At 41.7% G+C, this 26139-nt stretch overlaps 1 protein-coding gene across 5 annotated transcripts in view; it reads right to left on the reverse strand.

Moving 5' to 3' along the window:
- LOC121166448 (N-terminal EF-hand calcium-binding protein 1-like) overlaps positions 1–22757 on the reverse strand; it is a 102242-nt gene extending 79485 nt beyond the window's left edge. For all 5 annotated transcript variants that reach the window (XR_005885411.1, XR_005885412.1, XM_040995570.1 and 2 more), the window contains exons 1-2: positions 22380–22757; positions 13979–14003 (exon numbers count right to left, since the gene is read on the reverse strand). Coding sequence is in view for 3 of the 5 variants with exons in the window: in XM_040995570.1 (XP_040851504.1) it covers positions 13979–14003; positions 22380–22688 (334 nt within the window). In the remaining 2 variants the exon portion in view is untranslated. The remainder of the gene's footprint in view (positions 1–13978; positions 14004–22379) is intronic.
- Positions 22758–26139: the final 3382 nt, after the last annotated feature.

Below are 26139 nucleotides of genomic sequence, written 5' to 3' on the forward strand. Positions count from 1 at the left end.
TCTTTAATGCTGACTTATTACCTAGCAAAGCATTTTATACTAAACTTTATTGACCATAGTCATCACAATAATTTTATGCAATGGCTAGGTCTTACTCTGCTTTGCAAGAGAGTAGAATAGGAAAACTGAAATGTCAGTATCTTTGACAGCACATTTGCCATGCTGCCTTTGGCTTAAAAATCTATACCTGTCCAGATACCAAGTCACAAACTGAATAATTTAATAAAGTAAATGGCCCTTTACTGACATGAAACCAAATATTTACATACTTCATCAGGAAAGTTAGACTTGCCTAAAAAATATTTTGTCACTTAGAATTGTGTGGGGAATATTTTTACAGCCTGTTTTTATCCTGAGGGAATGAGTGTTCATGGCTGGAAAGGATATGCTTTTAATTTACTTTTTTAAAAGATCCACTTAGTGTCACTTCTACAAAGAATTAACAATGACATTTTATGTGGGACTAGGAGAAAAGCAACAAGAAAAACATCTCTGTTTACTCAGGTTTTCACAGAATGACAGATAAAACATTTTTAGAAGAACATTAGTTATTTGTAGAGGATATAGATTCAAAATTAGCAACCTAAAGAAAATCAGCTCCACTTGTATGCAAATTTCACTGCAAAATGAAAATTAAATATTTTAATACAAGCATAAGTTACAGAAAGAGGAAGATAACACATCACTGATTTGCTCCCCTTTCCCTTCCCCCACGCCTCCAGTATGAGCTGGCATAAGCCACACAATTCATTTTGATATTTCATTTACCAGAGTCAAGGATTTCCAGCTAATTTGCATTCATTTTTTAATCACTTACCCTGAATTGGGCTTATTTGAAAATCACCTTTCTTTTTTTTTCTCCTAATCAGAGTTTTTACACATCTTTAGTTGAAAATAATTACTCCATAAGCTTTCTTGTACCACCTGTAGGCCAAAGACGACTTCTTCATCTGAACTCACATATAATAGTGTATTTCTCACTCGTTTGGCTGAGGAACACTTCTTGCATTGTTGATGACATTATTATTCAATTGTCTCTGTGTTTATGGCTCACTCACCAATAGGCTCTATGTTCCCAGAGGGAAATGTCACCCAACAACCTTTGGGACGCATCCATCAGGTTTCAGGACCCTACAAGCTTAAAGTTGACTAAGTTGTCTCAGATCAATGCGCAAATATCAAAGGAAAGTTCTTTCCAATCCACAAATACACAATTTGTCCTTGGAACAGGAAGCCTTATAAGAACTGAAAACTTTCATGTCTACCTTCTGTGACTAAGTCAAAAGTGAAGAAATCATGTTTTCAGAATTTACAGGAAATTAGGGAAAACAAATGAAAGCTGCTCTATTTTGATTACCCACAACATATTAACCATCATTGGGACTTTACATATATTTACCCTGCTTATTCCCCAAAACGGCCATGCAAATTAAATCTTATTACACCTTGCTTGAGGGAACAAACTTAGAATAGAAAATTAATTTGCCCAGGATCATACCCCAATAAAGGTGTACTAACGTTTATGTATTCTTTTATCTTTTTTTTCCACTAGCTGGTGTATGTCTGCCATATTTGGAAAATGAAGGAATGAACAAACAGCTTAGCCAAGATTAAATGTGCTCTTTTTTGCTTTCCAATCTCTATAATGCCAAATCACTTTGAGAGCATCATTACCCAAACAATTACACATGCGTTTATCTTACTGTTTTAGCTTACAGAGAATCACTTAGTATTACTCATGTGGAAGGATGGGCATTTCAAGATGTCAGGAACATAATTCTGTTACAGATGCGAGCAACCGCACATAAGGCATCCTGGCAAATGCTGGGATTCTGGAGTTCGAAGGGAATCTGCCTACAAACTCTATGTAACTCCTTCCATGTTCTCAGACAACTTTCAGACATTTCCTTTTATTCATTGATAAAATTGAAATAATGAATAGCATATTCCTTGGAAGAGCTTCTTTGGGGAGGTAGGCAAAGACTGCCTAGCAATCAAATTTGAAAAACAGCATCCTTTACCACAGTTATTTCTTGCTTTAAATATAGTACTCTGAGATTTTCTTTTGAAGACGAAGCCATTAATAAAGCTACACAATGAAACAAAATTAAGAACTGTTGAAATTTAGAAATTACATGTGATTTAGAATATTAGCTAAAGCATAGATTCATCACGTACTGACTGATTAACAGATATTCACAGGAAAAAAAACTCACAACTAAAAATGACCGCAATATTAAAACCAAATTCAGCTTTTTAATATGTAAGATATTTTTGTAAGTGTAAACTAGTTGAGAATTTTACTGAAATGATTATAAAGGAAAAGATTTCTTTTTTTTATTGCGGCCTAATGAACCAGTGAGAAGCATTCCAACACCTGTATCGCTATCCCTGCAAAGAATATCTACAGTTTCCTTATGCAGCCAGTTACCAAAGGCAAACCCATAAATTCCCTCTTCTCCTGATGCATAAATACATACCATTCTCACTGAGCACTTGCTATTGAGCTACAAGTCTTTGTTAATTTTTATATCCAAAAATATGAAATAGATTTTCTTATCTGCTCTAATCTAAAAGGCTTGTTGGTACTCTAACTGCCAGATGCTGTAGACTTAAACGAGACTGAAATTTGAATATGGGGGGGCAGGAATCAGAATTTGAAAATGTTCTGACAGTGGAGCCCCACAGAGCCTGATAATAAGTAGGATGCAGAGTTGACAGAAGAGCAGCTCATGGACAGCACTGGATGATGGGTGGGAGAAATGCTGAAGAGCTGGTGCCACGTCCTGATACGGAGAAGCTATTAAAACAGCAAAGTCTGTTAAACACGAACTGGAAGCCAAGCACCATACTTTTCACTACAGATATAAGAATATCTAGGATTCTCCTTAATAAATAGAAGATTAACACAACCCAAACTATTCAATATAATGTGATAAGTTTCTGATTCAAAAGATACTATGTATAAGAGAATGCTTGTTTATCCAGCAAAGACACTCATGTTTATAGTGTGTATTTGTAGCATGTGAGATCTTGAATTATGTTATTTCATGTAATCATCACAGTATTGCTATGAGACAAGCAAAAAGGTATAAATGGCCACTTAAAGTTGGACAGCTACTGACCTAACTCATTGATAAACTGACTCCAGTTTCCTAAGCCACTCTGCCAAACACAATTCAGAGGAAGCTTTATAAGAGAAAACTTAAGCTGAAATGAGAGGCATGACATACACAGTGGCTGAGTGATGGTGGACCTGGAGTCCAATGTCCTATAAAACAGTTGAGGGAGAGAAGCTGGTGATATGATTCCACACTTAGAAGCTTGGGTCTTATACTGCAAATGATGGTGAGCAAAAAGTACAGAAAGTATACCGGGGTCTCAGGCAGTGGCTTTGCCTGCTACACCACAATGCTGGGACACAAGGGCCAACCATTTTGTCTATTACTTTATCATTTATGGAAATGACAAAGGGAAAAAGGAGAAGCATTATTTTTTCTAGATTTTGAGAAATTTAAGTACTATTTTCCATAATGGCTATACTAATTTTTATGTCTATCAATATTATATAAATTGTGAATATTAACTCAACTCTGTCCTATTCTTTGTAGTACATGTGTGTATAAGCATGTGTGTGGCACTGACTTTAGAATCTTATTTGTATTAGTAACTTCTGTGTCTAACATAAGATCCAGTGACAGGAGCAATGCCTAATAGCAGGTGAGTGAAAGAATACAGAAAAGAAGGAACAGCTGAGACTAAGAGCTCAAGATCTTCTCATTTCAAGTCCTATATTGTCATTTCCATGTCGAATTCTCATTAGCTTCAGTAAAATGTTTAAAGGCCTCTGTATGAGTAATGACCAGGAGGGCCATTTATATGAACAAAAAAATCAAAATGTTACTACTTTTTGAAGGGATGCCGATTTGTGGTTATTTTGGCATTATGAAAAAGCAGCCAAGATAATCCCACAAGGCAATATTCTCCATATCAAGATGAGTGTTAGTTATTCAATGTATCACACAGACTAATTTCCTCATTCCACTACATCTTTTATTTAAAAGCCATAAACGAAGATGAATTAAGTTTCTTTAGCTTTCAGCACAAAGTAGAGCCTCCATGAAAGATTTCAGACCTAAGGCACCAACTTCAGATGTGCATACACAACACACACCCACACCCACAACTTAGATTGTTATTACAGTTTGAAAATATAGGTAGGAGGGCCTGGCGCGATAGCATAGTGGTTGAAATCCTTGCCTTGAGCGTGCTGGGATCTCATATGAACACCGGTTCTAATCCCAGCAGCTCTACTTCCCATCCGGCTCCCTGCCTGTGGCCTGGGGATGCGGCTGAGGACGACCCAAAGCTTTGGGACCCTGCACTCGTGTGGGAGACCCGGAAGAAGCTCCTGGCTCTTAGCTTCGGATTTGGCTCAGCTCCAGCCGTTGCAGTCACCTGGGGAGTGAACCATTGGATGGGAGATCTTCCTCTCTGTCTCTCTCTCTCTCTGCCCTTCCAGTAAAAATAAATGAATCTTTAAAAATAATAATAAAAGAAAATAACAAGAAGGAAAAGTTGGATGACAAGGGAAAAGATTAGACAAGTACTACAGCAGTTCTGGGTTCTTAGGTCGCAGAAAGAATCTGCGGTCACTACCATGATAAAAATTCAGCACCAGTGACAAGGAGGCAAGACATTGCGACTGACAAGGCTCACATGGTAGGCAATCAGTTCAGGGTCACAAGTTTGGATGCTTCCTGCCCATCTGTCAGTCAAATGGCTCCTTCCCAGTGAATACCACCCCTCAACCTGGGTCCTGCAGGGGTGGTGTCCCATAGCCACACCCCTCTCAAGTTCCTTGGGAGCCCATGCTGAAGAGGGGATCTCTCTCTCTCTTCTTTCCCTAGAGACGGAGGGGACACAATGGACAGAAGACAGAAACATCTCTCTCACTCTTTCCCTGCCTGGTGCACCCTGTCCCTGAACATGGCCCAAAGCATATGTCAAACCTCACCTGACCACTTGGCAATCTACACTGGTACCTGTGCTTAAACCAGGTAAAAGACAAGCATCTGGGAAGCAAATATTAGGCACTAGCCTAAACCACAACACATCTACCAAATCAGAATGAGAATTAGGATAAACAATGAAAATAAATAACATTTTTTCAGAACTTCAGAAAAGAAAGAAACCTTTGAAAGAAAAATTGGGAAGGACTCAAGAGGGCATAATAGGATAAGGACACGTTTAAACAGCCAGAGAAATATTAGACAGTGTGAAGCAGAGAGGGCACATTCCAGGAAATAGGAGAAAACAAAACAACAGCAGAAAGGTACCTGGAGAATGACAGACATGGAAAGCAGCAGACACAACAGGTGGTGTTTCAGTGACCAGCACCTCAGCAGCACTCAGCCAAGGACAATCTGAATTACAACAGCAGCAGCCAGAACTGCACCAGCAACAAGGTGGGAAGAGATGTTCACTGGGAACTCAGAAGGAGAACCCAGACAAAGAACTGCTCATCCTGCTGGTTTGTTTCATTTGACCAGGAGCAGAGACACAGAGGCAGATCCCAGATGGACAGTGCAGAAACAGGGTGGATTTCACAGCCCAGACTGTAGACCAGAGCCAAATCAGGCTCCATTTTAATTTGAGGAGGCAAAGGCTTGGGAAAGGACTTCGCATGCACTGAGCTGGGAATGAAACATTTTGGCTCAGTGAACTGCAACAACAAGGCATCCTACAAGTTCCATCCAAGATAGGTCCTGGTAGCTCTCAGACCTGATGGCCAGTACATCAAGAACTCTAGTAGTGGCACATCAGGCGCCATTTTGTACAGTGTGGCAAAGGCTTTAAGACTGCAGGGGAAAACAGTGAGCTGTGCATGCACTGAGCTTGGTGAGAACTCACTGAGCTCAGTGCATTGCACTGGTCCCACAGGAAAATAATACTAACTATGGCATTGTACTGGTCAAAATAGGTCCATGTGGCCCTCAGACATAACAGCCAACAGGTTCCAGCAAGACCACCTCAAACAACCTAGCTAAATAGGACATCTGGTGTCTCCCTAATCCTGGAACCTATCCAACCAGAAGTGGGATAAAGGTGGTACAGAAAATGGTGCAGCCTCGCACGGTTTCACAGGAGGTGGAAAATGGTGAGCCAGGAGATGGGGCTACACAGACCATGTTGGAAATCTAACATAAGAACCCAGACCTAGAATTAGCTGGAGGGAGTGGCACAAGTGATTGCAAACAAAGAGACACGTGCCAACCACAATAAGTAAAATCGAATCATATACCTGTGGGTGACACAGCTTAGAAACCTGCCCCAAGGAGAAGAATCTGATAACCAGAAGTACAATGACCAAGAGCAAAAGAAAAGACAAAGGCACAATGAATATTATTGAAGACTCCCCTGCAAAGGAGCAAAAGCCTTTGCCAACCTCAGAGTTAACTGAGGAATATATCGAGAAAATGGGGATACAGAATTTGAAACACTTCTTATAAAATTTATTAACAATGAGATATAGGAGTTCAAAGAATTTAAGGATTATGTCACATGAAAATAAATAACATGAAACTTGATATATCAGAAGTGAAGAATACAGTGGAGCAAATTAAAAGTATAGTAGAGAGTCTCCAAAATACAATAAAGGAAACAGAAGAAAAAAAATCTCAAAATTAGAAAATACTTCCTGTCACCAGGGGGAAACAAACAAAAAGCTGAAAGCAGAGCTGGCACAAGCTGAAAAAAGTATTCAAGAATTGAAAGACATTATTAAGAGGCCAAATATAAGAGTTATGGGAGTCCCAGAAGGTGTAGAAAGAAAAGCTAGGTTTACAAATGTATTTAATGAAATAATAAGAGAAAATTTCCCTAATCTGGAGAAAGAACTGGGAAACAAGATCCAGGAGGCTACACAGAACTCCCAACAGGCCTGATCAAAAGCGATCTTCACAAGACACATGATAATAAAGCTCTCTTCAATTGGATATAAGGATAAGGTCCTTAAATGTGCACATGAAAAACATCAATTGATGTACAAAAGAATGTCAATTAAATTAACAGGAGACCTCCCACAGGAAACTCCACAGGCCAGAAGGGAATAGAGCAACATATTCCAGATTCTAAAAGAAAAAAAAAAATTGTCAGCCCAGGACAACATACAAAGCAAAACTTTCCTTTGTCCTTGAGAATGAAATAAAATTCTTTCACAGTAAAGAAAAGCTAAAAGAATGTGCCTCTTCCAAACCTACCCTACAATTACAATAACACTTACAGATGTTGACAGAGTAGAGGAATAGCATCCACCAAGATCAAGGCCAAATGTGAAGAACATCCCAGTGAAATGACAACAGAAGACCAAATCAATGGACAACCCATTGCTAAAACGACAGGAACAAATTACCACACATTTGTATTAACCCTGAATATAAATGGCTTAAATTCATCAATCAAACATCACAGATTAGTAGACTGGATTGAAAAAATGAAACCCATCTATTTGTTGCCTACAGGAGACACATCTCACCAACAAAGATCAGTGGAAACTATACCTCATGGATTTTGATTTTTTTGTTAGTTTCATCTCTTTAAAACACTTTCTTCTGATTAAATTATTCAATGACTCATAGGTCATACAGTAGCATCATTTGCTTCAAGAAGGTTCTTGATTTTCTTTTTCATTTCTTCAGCGACACATTAGTCATTCAGTAGCATGTTATTTAACTTCATGGTGTTGTTAATTTCTTTTTTTTTCTTCTTGTTGATTTTGTTTTGTGGCTTTTCATTTAAAGGGATGTATAGTAACTGTGTAATGGAGACTATCATATCCAGATATGAGAATACAATGCAGCATGCATTTCTGCTTCCAGACTAAAGATGGATTCCCAATGAAACTGTTTATTATATCTTGACAATAGGATGCTGTATCTCTGCCATTGTCCATGCCCACAATGTTGAATATATGACTGTTTATGAAGAACTATACTAAAGTAATAATATAAGGGTACTCAGTGGGAGGAGAGGGGTTTGGGGAGGGAATAAGAAAAATTCCATGGCTTATGGAACTGTATCATAAAATGATAATAATAATAAAAACAATAAAATGAATTGCTATTTTTTAAAAAGAAATTCAGTATGCTATTGCATTTAACTGTTCACTAAGCCTGGGGAAAAGGCACAACCATTAGACCCATTTAACAGATGAAAACGTTAAGGAAATTGGTCAGTTTGATAAAGGACGAAGAATGAGGATTTGAACCCATGTCATAAACTTCATCATAATACAACATACTTTGAGGATTAGCTGGAGTAGAGGAGTTGCAGGAACAATTCCAGAAAAGTATGCTGAGCTGACAACTCCCAGATCTGTGATGGAGGAGCCAGGTTCAGGGTGCTTGTCACCTGACTATGCACAGGCTCCCGGATCAGAGGACCTGACTTCCTAGCCTGTGAGGTCCAGCCCCAGACCGCCATTTCTTGGGCTCAAGAACTTGAATCTAAAATGTGTTTGTTTCTGTGACAGCTGATAAGCCCAGCTATGTAAAGATAAGAATTTTCACAGTTTTCTGCTTCTGGCAAAAAAAGTAACGCAGTTGTGAAGTGTGAAACTGCTTTACATTTTTTTTAAAAAAAAAGTACTACGGAAATAGAAAATCTTGTTTTTCTTATATTATTAAAAAAGAAAAAATTCAGTATAACCAAAACTTTCACTCATGGGTTCCACCCACATACACGGGAGGTAATAAGGTCACTATTAGGGCAATAGACTTTTTTTCTTCATTTAAATGAATGCTCCCTAATACACTTTGCTTTTCAAGCTGGTGGGTGTATATAGTTGCAGAGGGCATATACTTGAGAGTAAACACATGCATAGAGTTGTTTGAGTCTTACTGATCTGTAATAAGTTATCTGATTTTCATTCATTCATTTTCCCTGAAGATTTCTGAGAAAGGAGTGAGGAATTCTGAAAGAAAAGTCAGCCTTGTGTCAATAATCTAATTCCCAGTTGCCAGCCATCTTTCCCACTTCTCTGGGGTTAGGGGATGTGATGAGAAATAAGCCAGGTTGCGAAGTCCATTGTGGGGGTTGGGAGAGTCTAAGTGAGTAGGGGTCTTCTCAAAGGTCAGCCTCAGGACACATAATCACAGACATCCATTACTGAATGTTTGTGACTTCAGACAAATTCGTCCCCCTTTTTGAACTTCTGTTTCAGCTTTGCATATTTCCTTGTTAACACTATAGTTCCAACTCTGACCAAATTAAAAAGTTACTAATCGCGTAAAATCCACTTAGGGTTGACTGAATATAATCTATGAAATCATTAAAATATCTCCAGACACAGAAACACTAAATATAAATCATTCTCAGGCTAGGAGTTTTCCTTGCGAATGTTATTTGTTTATTCATTTATTTAGGAGGTATTTTGATCTTGGAGTTCTGCTTGTTTCAGATTATCAACTAAATAAAACTACCATGAGCTTGACAACCAAAGCATTGTTCTTAAAATCTGTGCAAATTCAGGTTATAACTATTATATAATTGTAAATAGTTCAGAAATACTGTTATGTTGTTGATAAAATTGACCCCTGCTTTTTAAGCCATACTACTGACAACAGAATTCAGAGAAAGCTTCCAGGGTGGGTTAAACCTGAACTGAAGTCAGGAAGCTAAGCGTCATTTCTAATAGAGGAAGCTGTGCATGAGCCAACAGGTGGATTTGGACTTCATGATCCTCGGAGACAGTGAGGGGAGGGTCTGGGAAGTGCTACTGCTAAGGAGTCTGTTAGGTTTTTCCACATAAGAAACTGAAAGCCATATATAAATATATATATGTATGTGTGTGTGTGTGTATACAACATTTGCCAGTATTACTCATAAACTACATAAATAAGAAACAGTGCTTGGTTTGGTTGAATGGCACCTTTAATTCTGCTTTCTTCTTAGTTTTTAAGGCCGAATTGTTGCCTGTGTACTTCTTGATGGTAAACTCAAAAATATTGTACGTCTGTGTCATGGCAGCCATTTTGCTCACCACGGCGGACTGCCCTCATTTCTGCCCTCACAGATGAATAAATTCCAAGACTAGGCTGCATGAAAGGCCTGAAAAAAACTAGAGAGATATTTTAAAGAGAGCAGTCATTTCAAGGGGATCAAAAGTGCCACCTGCACTGCCTATTTGCTCATCAAGACTGCCAGCAGGAGCAGGCAGTTGGCAGTTGATGTGCCTTCGTGTGCATCCAAGCTCCATTTCTGATTACATTTCCCTGCTGATGTGCACCCTGGGAGACCATGGATGATGGCTGAGGTACTCAGGTTTCTGCTTCCTTCATGAGAGACCTGAATTGAGTTCCTGGATCCTAGCTTTAATCTGATCCAGTTCTAGCAGCTGTAGATATTTAGGTAGTAAACCAGTGGATAAAAGATCTGTCTCTGATTTAACCTCTCTCTCTCTCTCTTTCTCTCTCTCTCTCCCTGTTTGTATTTCATTTGCTTTTTAGACAAATAAAAATAATTACATAAAAAATGTAAGAGCAGAAAAATTGGTAGTAGATCTTAGTAGGCTCACATCATTAAGAGCGTAGTGTTATTCATTATTCCAAACTCTCCATTTTGCCTTTTATTATAGCTGAAAAACCTTTTCCCCAGACATAAACAAAGGAGTACTGTGTAATCTCACTTGCATATGGAATCTGAAAAGTCAATCTTGCAGAAAGCAGAATGTAAATTTCCACTGTCCAGGGTAGGAGGATGTGGTGAGGAACAGAAGATGCTGACCAATGGCAACCAACTTGTTTCAGATGAACAGGTACTGAAGACCCGATGTGTTACCAGCAGTGACAAATGTGCTAACTAATCTGATTGAGGGAATCATTACACAACATATGTTTGTCTAATCATCACATTACACATCACGGATACATTCAATCTTTATTCTAGTAATCATTTTAAAAGAAAAAGTTTAAATTTCAAAATGTTTTTCATAAAGTCATTTATATTCAACCATTGTGAAAGAGCTTTCTCAGGAGTTTTACATTTTTAGGCTTAATTCTGGGCTCTTTAGCTCAAAGGAGTAGCAACGTAAGCAGTCCCAGTTTCAAGCTTATCCCCATGTCCCAGCCTATGGTTTGAAAACAACTAAAGAAAAAACATCTCTTCAAGACATCATTGTTATCACTAACCACAAATCATGCTGTTGTCCTGGATTTTTTCTTTCATGTCAGATACAGTCCAAAAAGTGTATCTGTCCTATAGCAGGAGGACTGCCATATCGCATGCTGTCTCTTACACCTTTCATTATTATTCCACCCCCAATTAAGATGTCTGCAGGAGATTCACATGATAGTCTGTTAGTGAGAGATCAAATACATGCAGCAGCTGTTTATTTGCAAACAGAAACTGTGATGAGCACACGATACAGAAAGATGGTTAATTTCTTATGCTTATTTCTTTCCATTTACATTAGGTTATTTACTGTTCTTTCCCCTTTACAATTCATCATGTGTGATAAATAGTCTTATTATTTTTCTCCATTATCCATTGCAATAGAAATAGCTGAAATGCTTCAAATAGCCAAGGAATAACACAATAGATAGCTCAAGTCTTTGGTAGTAATAGCATTAATAATAACAATAACAGCCGAATAAGTGCCAAGTCCTTAGTACGTACCAGGCACATCTCTGCAGATCTTATATACATCATGTATTATTCATAATACACCATGACATACGTGGGCAACATTATCTACACTCTCTGTCAGGTTACTTGGTAGCATTGTGATTATTTAAATCCAGACCTTCCTGACCACACAGAGCAGAAAGGAAGAAGGTAAAGTGAGATGAAATACAGAGAACAGTGAACAGAGAGAAGGGTGTTGAATAATGAAGTAGAACATCTTCAATCATTACTAATGCATTAAACAAATGTTTAATGAGTACCTAGGACAGGCTGGGTCTAGCATCTACTCCTAGGACAAGTTCCTTGTCTTCCTGAGGCATGTTTTCTCAGAACAACAGAATCTCTATAACAACCGTGGTCCTCCACTCACAAAGGCAATGATCAATGTGTGCCCAACTGTTGGAAACAGAGGGTGGAACCCTACCAAAGAAACTGAAGGTTTCCCAATTCAGATGCCTGGTGAGCAAAAACATAAACAATATATGAGCAGTCTCAAGCTGATTAAGGATGCAAAGGTACAGCAGGCAGGAGGCAAAGTAGGACAGCGTGGGATTGACTTAGCAGAGGAAAGGGATGGATGCTCAGAGAACTGAGAGCTCTGGGGGCTGCAAAGGAGGAAGCACGGGGAGTGTTGTCTCAGAACAGGTGGGCACATGGCTTTGTTATTTCTGGCTTTTTTTTTTTCATTTTAATTGGTTCATTAAAATTGTAATATCTGGGGGTGCCATGTGAAATTTTAACACATGTATACCTTGGTAAACAGAAGAGACCTTTGGGAAGAAGTTGATTAATAGGTACTCTGCTATAGTAAAGAGGAAGAAATTCTTGTGTCCTGTTGCATAGCAGGGTGAGTATAGATAATGAAATACCAATCAAGAAAGGATCTTGATTGTTTTCACCATAAGAAGCTGCTCAGTGTCTGGGGAGGGAGCGTTCATACCATGTTAGGATATGTGTTAGCAGAGGGTACAAGAAGGGAGCTATCACTGGGAGGAGCCTGGTGAGAAGATATGATTCAGAGGGTTGACAGCTCACGTGACTGTTGTCTAAAACGTGGCATGCAAGGTTACCATAGGCCATTAAGTCATGGGAATTACTTCTTCAGCTGTTTTTATTATGACTATAGATTATGATCATCTTAGCATTATGATTATCATGTTTATATTGATGGAGAGCAGGATGACAGATGAGCAATCATGGTCTTTTATCAGAGCTGTGGGGTCCAAAAAGAAGCAGGAGAGAGTGGAGAGGGTGATGTGTCATTTCAGAGCTGGAGGCGGTGGCTGAAACACAAGGCAAGAAGCGCAAAGGCAGATGGGCTATTCCGTTTGATGCTAGCATGCCCTGGTGCTGCTTGTCAGACAAAAGGCTGAAGGATGAGATGAGAAAACAACGATAGCGTCATTACTCTCATCTCAGAAAATAAACATTTGATTCATGATACGTCAATCACTGAAACATAATTATAAATTCTGGCACATAGGTACAGTTAAATATCATCAGCATTCACGGCACCGTCGCTCCTTAGATCGATACACATTTTCTGTTGTGGAAAAAATGTGTAATTGCAGTCAAGCCCTCTTGATCTGGATGTTTCAAAGTAAACCAGACTAGAACTTGCCATCTATCAGATATTCACCTTGACTTAATTTCTCCCTACAGAAACACAAGAGAAAGAACTCTTTGTATCTGAAATCTGCCCACATTTTTTTGTCAAAAATATACTTCTACCACAGTATTTGTCCCATAGTAGCAGAATTAACTTAATAAGTTCTGAGTTTTAGTACTCTATGGAACACAATTTCTGGTAGAATAAAGGAGTCAAAAATATTATTTATACCCGGATTTTGTTCAGTCATCATTACATTAACAAAAAAAAAATTATCTTATTTCTAGTTTTCCACAACTTCGGCCCCTTGACACTCTGTCTGGATTATCACCCCCCAGTGTAAACACTGCAAATTTCACAGTGAAACATGAACCATGATCAAAAGGTAGGGATGAGCCAGCAAGGGAAGTTTTCCGGCAATATTTAGAGTGTAGTGTCATCACCAAAGCTACTATTGAAGTTCAGTGTGGACAAAAATTGTACATTCCTGTCAAGTCAGAATTCCTCGGCCAACTTTCTGTGGCTATGTGTAGGCTACACTTGCCCAAAACTGTGACTGGCTCACACAAAATTACATTGCCATGGCCATTCCTAGGGTTCTCACCTTCCTCCTTGCTATCCTTTAAAAGATGATTCCAAATGTTAACAAATAGGTAAATAGAAACCACAGATTTTTGAACTTACCATTTTTATCTGCTCTCCTCAGTATCTGGAAGGGAAAAAGGAAAAAAATTATCAATATTTTTGATAAATATTATTATGAACAGGATACTCACATCCACTTCATCCATTACTAAAGTAAAGGCATTTCAATTTTAACCAAACTTTCCCCAATCAATATTGGTATTATATTCAAAACCCCCAAATAACCCAATGTTCACCAAAAAGAGAACAGATATGGAAAGTTTGGCATATTGCTACAATGGAATACTGCTAGACATTTTTTAAAAAGGACTTATTAATAGATATACTAACTGGGAGTATTTATAATAATTCAAGTGATTAGAAAACCTATAGATGAAGCAGTGCCTAAAGAATGAGTCCACTTACATAAAGTAATAAAATACAAAATAATTACCGCAACAGTAAGTGGTAAGTATTGCCTAGAAACTGGTAGGGCAAGGAAGGAAGAAAAAAAAAAAAGATATGAGGAAACTTCCGGAATGATAACTATCATCTTGACTGTGATCATGGTTTTACTTATGTCAACATCATCAAATTTAAATTTAAATATGTACATGTTAATATAAGTCAACTATGCAGGTAAATAAAACTAATGACAAGATTGAAGGATAAAATGAGTACGTCTCAATAGAAAGAAGCTCATCTGTCTTTAATTTGCTGTGTGTGTGTATCATTAATGACACAATTAAACTTTTTACATTGCCTTTGACAGAGACGGACGGCTCAACCATCTGATAGTTGTTACATTTCTCTAATGATTTCTGGATTTCTGAGAAACGAATCTTTCTTCTGCTGTTGCTCCACATGGGCACAGACTTAGGCAAACCAGGTTTCCTATCCCTCTGGCCACAGCAGCTGCTCAGGGAAGAACACAGTAGGACCAGTGACTAACAGAGCGTGATTTTGCTGGGTTACTTAGAGTGAGCTGCATTTCCCCTTCTGCTAGGTTTGAATTGAAAAAGATCCTTGCAAGGAAATGGTATCAGCTCTTTCATGAATGTTATGTTGCAGGTTGAAATGTGTCCTGTAAAAACAAATGTTGAAGTCTTAAACTTCAGTATTTGTGAATGTAATGTCATCTGGAAATAAGATCTTTGCTGATGTGACCAAATTAAGATGAGGGACTGGTGCCAGCACGGTGGAATCCAAGTTAATACTCTGTTATGTGAGCATCCTGTATGGGTACCTATTTGTGTCCCAGCTGCTCCACTTTCAATCCAACTCCCTGCTTATGACCTGGGAAAGTAATGAAGGGTGGTCCAAAGCCTTGGGCCCCTGCACCCACCCGGGAGATCTGAAGGAAAACTCCTGCCTCCTGGCTTCATTGTGGGTTAGTTCTACTGTGGCTATATGGGGAGTGAACCAGTGGAGAGATCTCTCTTTGCCTATCTCTCGTTCTCACTATAAGTCTGCCTTTTCAATAAAAATAAGTAAATCTTTAAAAGAAAAAAAAAATGAGGTGTTGCTAGAATGGGATAGTTCCTAAATCCAATAACTGGTACCCCATAAAGGCAAGAGCAAAACTGAGATGCACAGACAAAGGAAGGAGGCCTTATGGTGACAGAAACTCATTGGAGTAATGCAGTTACACACCAAGGAATAGCAGGGACTGACAGCTACCAGGACACACAACAAAAAAGGCATGAGACAGCTTCACCTCTGAGGCCTCAGATGGAACAGGAACCCATCACGGCTTTCATTCCTTCCATCTGGCCCCCAGAATTGAGAAAGAAAAATCTGTATTTTTAAAACACCCTGTTTTGTGGCAGTAGCTTGCTATGACAGCCCTAGAAATAACAGAATAATGGCATGGGCAGAACCATCTCAGGAAGCAGCATGAAGGACTCAGAGAAACTGGGCCTTTGGGGCACCAAGTCCCTGACCTAGTTATCCTGATGGTAAGATCTCTGTTTTTCAGTGCAGCAGCCAATCAAGCATTATTTTTAAATCCCAAAATAGCTTGGATTTTTTTTTTATTAGCTGCAATCTCATTAACGCTAACATGTATGTGTACATGTTTATGTATATGTATAGAAAAATCTGGATACTAAAACAATGAGAAACATACAGAGAACCAAAGAAAATTTCCCTCTATCATAACAATGACAAATGTTAGTCACTTACAAGCAGCCCTTGGGAATCACTTTCTCTGGAGTAACCTGTAATTATACTTAAATAACCAGAGCTATTCTGTTCAAACAGCATTTCTTAGAGGCAAGCATGAAACCTGGGCAACGCTTTTTAATTCCAGGTTGTCTGCTTCACTGGTTTCTACTACACAACATTACTTTCTTTTATTCTGAGAACTTCCTGGAAATGAGTTATGGCTAAATCCAATCACTACTGCTATCCTGTTTTTTAATCAAATACTAGCACTATCAAACTTTTCTAACATCAAATGAATATTGCCCTGACCAATGTGTGTAAGAAATTGGTCCTGATTTTTACTGAATTATTACTTTACAGGAAGGCTGAATTCAGTAGTAAGAACTATGATTAAAGCAAAATGAGACACCAAAGACTTATCCTCTAGCTAAGTAACTTCCAGGGGATGTATCAGGGAACTAACTCCACAGCACGACCAGCTGCTTGCACCCCAAACCAAGGGGCCCAACCGAAAGGAAAGAAGACACACAGCACAAGCCTTTTCTTACCGCAGACACACTCTTCCCATTTTATTTCAAGTTCTATGATGTCCTTGTGAGTTCCGGTCACTAGGAGAGCAAACTCTACACACTAGAGCACTGGACCCAGGACCAGTGACATTTCATTTCATAAAGGACAATCTGAAGTAGTACTCAGCATTTTAGAAATGAGATTAAGACAGCAGCTTGCGTTAATGAGACACTTATTGTAATTAAATACGAACACAACTGTCTCTGCTGGAAATTTTGCCTCTGAGCCCACAGACTAATAAAGAACATACTGCCGATCAGAGTTGAGTTCATTATATTATGTTACCACCGTAAACCAGGTCAGTCAATCTTACGGTTGTTATCACTAGAGGAAACAGCAAATGAATTTAAATATCATGGACAGGTTTCAAATTCAAATACAGATAATACTGAAGTTTCCATGCCATTTAAAGAGTAATGAAGACATTACTTTACCTCAAGAGACTACTTAAGAACACTTAAAAAAAAATTGAAGATGGGATGGCTATCACCTGGGTCACCCCCATTTCCCATCAGAGGGCAAGGATTCAAGTCAGGACTCTACTTGCACTTCCAGGTTCCTGCTAAGGTGCAGCCTGGGGGCAACAAGGGACCATTTAAACACCCGGGCCCTTCTACCACAGGAGAACTGGAGCTCCTTCATGAGCTCTTGCCTTCAATCTTACCCTGCCCAGGCTTCTGCGGCCATTTGGGAAGAATCAACAGACAGAAGTTCTTTCCACCTGACTGTCAAATCAAGTTAACTCAAATCAAATGTTTAATGAAACCCAGAAAAATTACATTCCCTAACATTAAAACAAACAAACAAAAAATGTTCCTTTGATGGCTTTGACTAAAATTCCTTACCATAAACTATCAAATGGCAGGCATGAAAGTGTAAATGTTAACCCCAAATGGGCATAATCACCATTCCTTGAGCTAATATTTGCCACTGCCTCATACCTCACAGCTGATCACTCCTGGGTAATGAGACAAGCTGGTCAGACACAAGGTGCACTTCTGAGAATCTGAGACTCAGGATGGAGTCGGTCATTGTTCAGAACATGGAATCTCATCCCAAAGGGAAGACCTAGTAGGTGACTCATGCTGTGAACACCCACAGGCGGCAATGTTACCTAAGACAAAATGTGGGGAAGTAGACCTTAAACTGAAGATGGAAGAAAGGCAACCAGCACAAGTGAGAATACTTTCTTAGTCTGGCCATGGGGGAGGCCTGTGTGAGAAACTCAGCCAATGATGAAGCTAACTGCTGTTTGCCCAAAAAGAAGTACACGGCTCTAAGTGGACTCCTTCTCCTTTCACAGGTCTCTGCCCTCAGAGACCAATGTGTACAAGGACTCAGGAGTAAGGACCTTTTGAAGGAAAAGCTATTGTTCCTTTTTACCAAGTCCCTGGCCACCTAACCACTGTGTCAGGTGTGAAGAGTATAGTCGGTGTGCAAGACAGGGGAGTTCCACCTCCCAACCTCTCAACCTCAGTCCCACCTCACCTGGGAAGTAAGACAGACAGACGTCCTTCCCAGTTAAAAGGAAGAGGAGGGGGGCCCGGTGTGATGGCGCAGTGGTTAAGGTCCTCGCCTTGCACATCCGGGATCCCATATGGTCACAGGTTCTAATCCCGGCAGCCCCGCTTCCCATCCAGCTCTCTGCTTATGGCCTGGGAAAGCAGTCGAGGACGACCCAAAGCTTTGGGACCCTGCACCCGCGTGGGAGACCCGGAAGAGGCTCCTGGCTTCGGATCGGCATAGTATGGGCCGTTGCGCTCACTTGGGGAGTGACACATTGGACGGAAGATCTTCCTCTGTCTCTCCTCTCTGTATATCCGCCTTTCCAATAAAATAAATAAATAAATAAATCTTTAAAAAAAAAAAAGGCAAAGGAGGGGAGCTGGCAGAGGGTGGATGGAGTTGCAGCAAGTTTCATTTTGGGTTTGCTCTTGCTTTCCAGGCTGAGCCGTACCCTCCTCCCTCAGCATAAGGGCGGCGCTGAGGGACCAATGGCATCCCAGTGATGTGTGCTCCATCGGGCCCGCCCTCTGCTCGGAACACAGCCCTCTGGCCAAAGGAAGCAACGCAGAAACCAGGGCCATCCTTCCGATGCTGCTGTGTTGTTGCACACAGAGCCCCGTTCAGACCCTCTCCCGTACCAGCCTGTGCGGTAGAGTCCCTTGGTACCCAGTGCCAGGTTTGCTAAGCCCCAAGGGAGGTTTGAATGAGTATTTACAATGAACTGATACTTACCCCTGTCATTTTTAAGAGACAATGCCATGTAAACTAGCTTGATAAAAAAGCAGTCCCTGTATGGGCTGACAGATTTAGCCACAGTTAATGTATCAAGTCAACACGGAACACTGCTGTAACTACTAAATTTCAAATTCATAAGCATAGTACCCTTTTTTCTCATGAACTGTTATGTCAGCCTCAGGAAGCAAATATCATGCTTATCGCTGTGGTTGACTGGGAGATGAGGGAAATGAAGCAAAAGACCACTGTTGGAAATACCACTGTGATTTTGTTATTTATCTATTTTTAGTTTCTAAGAACTGGACATGTCTAAAGTCATTAGCATTATTCTAATAGCAGTTTAAGCCCTTTCTAGAGAATCCTTCCATAGTATTTCATTTTTAAACAAACACTATTTATTTGGGCCCAGAGCAGTAGCCTGGTGGCTAAAGTTCTCACCTTCATGCTCCAGGATCCAACATGAGCACCAGTTCCTATCAGAGCTGCTCCCTGCTTGTGGCCTGGGAAAGCAGTAGAGGACAGCCCAAAGCCTTGGGACCCTGTACAGTGAGAGACCCAGAAGAAGCTCCACGCTCCTGGCTTCAGATCAGCTAAGCTCTGGCCATTTGAGCTACCTGAGGAATGAACCAACAGGTGGAAGATCTTTGTCTCTATAAGTCTGAGTTTCCAATAAAAATAAGTAAATTAAAAAAAAAAACACTATTTATTTGAAAAGTAGAGTGACAGAGAGAGAGAGAGGAACAGACAGAGAAGAGAGACAGGGAGAGAGACAGGGAGAGAGAGGAAGAGAGGGACAAAAAGAAAAAGAGAAAGAAGGGAAGGAGAGAGAGATGGAGAGAGAAGGAGAAGCAGAGAGATAAAGAGAGGGAGAGAGAGAGAGCACCTTCGTGTGTTGGCCAAGCCTGGGCCCGGTCAAAGCCAAGAGGCCGGTATTCCAGCCACACCTACATGGACAGCAGGGAGCCACACAATTCTGAGATCTCCCACTGTTTATCCAAACATACTAGTAGCAAATCAGAAGCAAACAGCAAGGACTGTGAACAGCACTCTGATAGGGAATATTGGCAGTGCTGCAAGCAGTGGTTTAACCCACGTGCTACAAGGCTGGCTCCCGTGATATTTTAAGACCACCACTGCAAATCAAAATTGTTCTCAAATTTGGAAATTAGTCTGTGTGATGTAGAAGCCTCCAGTTGATTTTACATCTTTCCCAGTTTGGACTAGATAGTATTTATTCCTTATTTATTTATTATTTTTATATCAAAAAACAATCTTTTATAGCAGTGCCATTAAGACATATTAAATCTAATCAAGTAAATGATGTATTTTATGCATATGTTATTTTGCTACAAGCAAAATGAATAATTCAAAAATCCCTAAGTAATAAATGCTCTTCCATGTCACGTATTTCACCAGAGTGTCAGATTTTTTTCACAAAATGACTCCAAGTGTAAACAAAATCCTTTTGAGACAAGAACTAATGGCAATTTATTTGGTAGACTAGCATTTTCTGACAAACAAGTATGTCAACACCTCTTACATGGAATCAGTTTCATGTTTTTAGTTTTCCATTCTAGAAATAAACATGACAAGCCCCTTCAGTGCAGTAACCAGATGCTGTCCGACCGCAGGGTTTGGGGGTAATCACACTTATTTCATAATGAGAATTCTAATTCTATCTCCTCTCTGTCTTTCAGAGTAGCTGCCTCCTTGAGCAGAGGTTGGAGTGTAGGCTGGGGAGGCTCATCTTCCATTTACGTGGTTTCAATATTTTCATCTTGACACTTTCAACAGAACTTGGTAACTGCTTTCTAAAAAAAATCATAAGGAAACTCTGGCTCTTCCTATGTCAGCATGCTGCTCTGACTCAAGTTCATGGCTAGCAGCTTAGTTAGCTGTCAGCCTCCAAAGAAACATGTTTCTGCAGCCTTGATTGGTCCCCGCCACTGGGGATATTTGGCTTGTGGCGCTTGTGGTACCTGCACCTTGTCTCGGCTCAGTTCCTCCTGAACTTTAAGGCCCTGAAGAGCACAGTTAGGGGGTACAGCACCGTCAATTGTACCATTAGTACCATCACCGACTGGTCCCAGGCAAGCAGAGATAAACGCTCACCAATGGGAAAGCACCTGTCCATCTGTCTGGGCTGAACCCATGGAAATTGGGACACTTGGATCGGAAGAGGGTGGCCAGCCCCGAACGCCTGGAATCCTGTGCGAGTCAAGAAAGAAGGCAGCCAGAACACGCACTCAAATCTTCTTTTACCTTAGACCAATTTTAATGACTGAGTGCAGTTTTTCTCAATTAAAAAAGAAGAAAACATTCCAGCTAATCCATTCAAGATAAATTCTGCAAGATTCCCCATTCCACTTCCTACCGTCTTCATTATCTCTGCTTCCCCATTATGATACTAATAATTTGATTTCCTCATATTTTCATCTTGCTACAGATAAATGTTTTTGGCCTCTGGCCCATCTCCTCCTCACTTCGATTTTAATAAGAAATGATAACTCTGATAAGGGCATGCAGCTGTATCTGCGCCTTCACCCACTTCCATCATGCCAAAGCCAGAGGCTGCCTGAAGGTCCCCAGTGGGTCAGACACTACCTGGGGAGGGGGTCAGTGTGAATGTGACAACTGGGGGGCCCACAGACAAATGAAAGAGGAAAACTCAGCAAAGACAGAGAGGGGAACCAGGCGACAGGGGAATAAAATATGGACAACGGGCACAGCAAGACCGCAGAGTCAATGGGAATAAATAAATAAGGAACCACACTGCCATTAAAACAGTAGCCACATATGAGGGAAGAAAAACCCCTCGGAAAGCAGAATAGGAAAAGCGTTGTTACATAGAGAGATGGAGGAGGGACAGGACCAAAGGCAAAATAGCTGAAACTGACAGAGAAAAGAATACTAATTACCACGTGTAAAAGTGTAAGGGAGACCCTGGGGGATCGGGGACAAGCAGCAGTAGAAAAAAACAAAAAAAAAAAAAAAAAAAAAAAGAAAGAAAGAAAGAAAGCATGATAGAGACCTCGGCCACTGCTGTAACAAGGAAAACAAAACGTGTTCCAAGTCATTGTTTCCCAGGGGCAGAGGGAGGATGGCATGGCAGGGCATCTTCTGTGCGCCACTGGGCATCCCTGAAGCTTCCGCGGCCCCGGGGCGGGCAGAGACCCCACCCCACCTCGTACCCTTTTGTTCACCCAAACGGAGACTGTGGCATTCCCAACGCAGCACCTATACAATCCTGCCATGCTGGGGAATCTAACTTTTGGAGATTTCCTTTAAGGGCTGAGGAATCTCAAGCTGCAGTCTGGGGCAGCCCTTTAGATAAGCAGAGTGGTGGTCGTTTCTTGGGTGGATGGGGTAGTTCTCTCCCAAGTTCTGGGCTCCAACACTGGCCACTCCGCTCCCACCCCCACCAGATCCCCGAGGGGACAGGACAGGTGCTGTGGCAGCTTCCAGTCCTGCCTGCGGCACTTACGTCGAGGAAGATGGACATGCCCTTGGACAGCCGCAGGGCAGAGCTCAGCTCCTCAGAGTTGTTGGAGGACGGAGATGTCTCCCGGGAATCCTCCATGGTCCGGGGCCGGCCGGGAGCCGGGCTGGGCTGGGCGGACCCTTGGGTTTGGCCAAGGGCGAGGCCGAGCTGCTGCCTCCGAGCGCCTCCGGCTGCGAGTGGGTGTGCGCTGCCTGGCGCGCTCGGAGCTCGGTCTCCCCGCCCTCTCCCCGGCCTCCGCGCTCCCGCACTGCTCGCTCTCACGCCCTGCTCACGGCGCCGGGGCCATCTCATCCCCGCACCATGCAACGCGCGGCACCCCTGATGAGGACCTGCGCGCCCCAGAACACCTGCAGAGGGGAGGGAGCGTTCCGGCAGAGACCGGCGCAGCAACAGCCAAGTAAGGAAGGACCGCGACCCCTAGGCTTGCTCCCTAAGGGTGGACACCCTAAGTCCCTGGTGGCTGGCGGAGGTTTTGTGTGCCTTGCTTTAGCTCAGAGCAGGTCCCCCTGTCCATCCCTCCCCGAAGGCGAGTGAGTTCTTGACTCCACCAGGGAGGAACTGCTGCTCTCCACTGGGGTTGAAGCCCTGACTCCGAATCTGCCTGACTCTTGGGATGTCTTGCAATGTAGCACGTTCCTAAGACTAAAGGCCCCGATTTTCCTCATCCGCGAAGTGGTCACAGCCTCAAAGGGTTGGAGTCCTGCTTGGAGTCATGCTGTGCACAGACAGGGATACGAACTCCACGTAGAGTAGGCATCCAGAAAGTTCCATTTGGAAAGGTCTAGCCCTGGTGACTATCTGGGGACTCCCAAATAAGATGAAAAATGAACTAAAAATTTAAGATGATCCTTTTTAAAAATGGGTTTAGACGAACTGTTTAACCATTGAGAGATGCTGGGCGGGCTGCCGTAATGGCAAGTTGAGTTCATCTTTCATCAGGTGGCAAGTCCCTTGTTTCCTGACATCCAGAAAGGTGTGGGTGAGGCTGTTGCCAGGTGGTGCATGGCTTACAGAGCGGACCCCCGTGGCACATTGAGGCAAACAGCAGGGAAACTTGTCCAAACAAAATTGCCTGCAGGGCGATCCAGCCTCCGTTGTGGCCTCCCAAGAAAGCAGGACGTGTTATTTCTTAAAAAAAAAAAAAAAAACAGTCCAAGACAACCAAGATGTGGCACCCCATGCTACTGCCCAAGGCTCCTGAAACATGCTGTGAATTTCAAAGGAGGAATACCTGCTAATGTGGCTACAGAGACCAAGAAAGCGTTAGTGATCTGAAAGATGATCTTAAAAATAAGTAACTTCACTGCAGTGGATAAAAAAATGAAAAGGAAAAAGGTCTGCCCGCAGAGAAGACAGCCTGAGTAAGGGTGTGGCACCAGAGAAGCAAGAGGGAGCTGAGCTGCCAGAGTCCCCACTGGGAGATCTGTGAGCAGAAACTATCCAGGGTCCTAACCCAGTCTCCCTGAATTTCCCTGTCAAAATAAGAAGCCCCATGTCAAACTAAGAGCCCCTGTGGCCTGAGGATTCACACAGAGCAAGAGGATGGTAAAAATGAGGCTCCTCGAGCACAAAATGTAAGGAAGGCAGTGCAGGCAGGCCCTCAGCCTGCAAGATGTGCAGATCCATCATCAGCCCCGCCCTGGTGGTCAGTGCGCAGACAACACCAGTCCCAGTGTTAAGTCCAGATCTGGCTGTGTGTTGGAATCATGCGTGGTGCATGTTAGCAAATTTATGTATTTGAAAGGCAGAGAGAATCGGCCATCAGCTATGCCCTCAACAGCCAGAGCTGGGTCGGATAAAAGCCAAGAGCCAAGAGCTCAATCCAGGTTTCCCATATGGGTGGCAGGGATTCAACTCCTTAAGGCGTTGCTTGCTGCCTCCCAGGATTCAGTGTGGTAGGAAGCTTGAATGGGAAATACAGCCAGGACTTGCACCCAGATACTGCAGTATGTAATGGTGTCGTAACCAACCTTCCAAACACCCACTTGGGCAACAGATTTACTGATGCCCTTTCTATAGAGAAGTGGATCCTCTCCCTTGAACATGAGATTGTGACTGCATCAGAGAATAGACTGAAGCAAAAGTGACACCACATGCTTTCTGAGGCTAGACTAAAAATGCAGACTGTGATGATCCCATTTCCGCAGCTTCCAGCCACAAGTCTGACCATCATTAGCCACCACGCACTCAGCGTCCAGGGCATATAGAAAGGCATATACAGGTGTCTAGTTGGCACGCGCAGCCGAACAGAGCCGCAGGATATCTCATTCTCTCAGCCTAAGCAGCAGAAACACCAAAGGAGCCTCCGAGGGATGCAGAGATGACCCAAGGTAGCCACAGGAGGTCTCCCAGTCCAGACATCAAGGAGCACAGAACCTGCCTCAGTTCTGGGCCTGGAGAGAACATCTGATCCACAGAGCACAGGAAAAGCTTCACTGCTTTACAAAAGAAAAAAAATAACCCTTGGTTTGACTTTTAACAATAGATAACTAAAATAAGAAGCTTTTAAAAGCCCATGAACATTTATTTAAAACCTCAGTGCCTCTGCTTCATCCCCAGATTGATATTCAAGCAGCATATGGTGGTCCCTGGGCATAATTAAAGATTTCATTTCCTTGAAAGTCAGAGTTATACAAAGGAAAACACACACACACACACACACACACACACACACACACACACACGAGAGAGAGAGAGAGAGAGAGAGAGAGAGAGAGAGAGAGAGAGAGAGAGAGAGATTGAGAGAGGGAGGAAAGAGAGAACTTTCGTCTGAAAATTCCCTCTTCATATAGCTTCAGTGGCCAGGGCTGTGTCAGGCTGAAGTTAGGTGCCTGGAGCTTCTTATGGGTCTCCAGTTGGATGGCAGGGGCCCTCCTGTGCTGCTTTCCTCAGTGCGTTAGCACGGATCTGGATTGAAAGTAGAGCAGCCAGAACATGAACTGCAATCCATCTTGACTGGTGATGTCACAGATGATGGCTTTGCGCATTATGCCTGAGTGCTGGCATCCAGACCATAATATTATTTAAAAGACAATTTGAGAGGGAGACAGAGAAAAATAAGAGAGAGAGAGAGAGAGAGAGAGAATGAGACAAAGTGACAGAGCTTCTACCCTGTGGTTAACCACCCAAATGTCTACAATGTCCAGGGCAAAGCAAGGAGGTAGGAGCCTAGATGTCTCGTTCAGGTGATAGAAACCCAGTGATTTCAGCCATGACTTCATCTAACAGATCTCCATTAGCAGGAAGCTGAAGTCGGGAGTCAGAGGCAGGAGGTAAACCCTGATACTGGAACGAGGACATTTTCACCACTAGAGTAAATGCCCACACCTGGGTATACAGTTTTTAAAAACTTTCTAGGTGATTTTGATGTGTAATAAAGATTAAGAACCACTGAATTTGACCATATTCTACATCAAATACATGGGAAAATTAATTAACTATCATCAGAAGAGCAGGGATTACAGGATGGAGAGCTGTGAAGTTCAAGGACTAGAATTCTGGACTTAATTAGCTAGAGATGAGAGATGTCAGACTTAATCAGGGAAGAGATATTGATTCAGGTGTGCTTTGGAACTGTTAACTGGCATCTTTATGTACTTCTGCCTTATTGACTATGATTTTCCTTATTGGAACTACTAAAAGAGACCCTATCCTGTGACCGGGGCTTATCAAAGAAAAATCATTAACAAAAGAAAAACTAGACTAACCACTCCATCAGCTAAATATTCAACAGTAAGTTACT

The sequence above is a fragment of the Ochotona curzoniae genome, unplaced genomic scaffold (genome assembly GCF_017591425.1).
Source record: "Ochotona curzoniae isolate NIBS_2020 unplaced genomic scaffold, NIBS_Ocur_1.0 patch14, whole genome shotgun sequence".
Lineage (NCBI taxonomy): Eukaryota > Metazoa > Chordata > Mammalia > Lagomorpha > Ochotonidae > Ochotona > Ochotona curzoniae.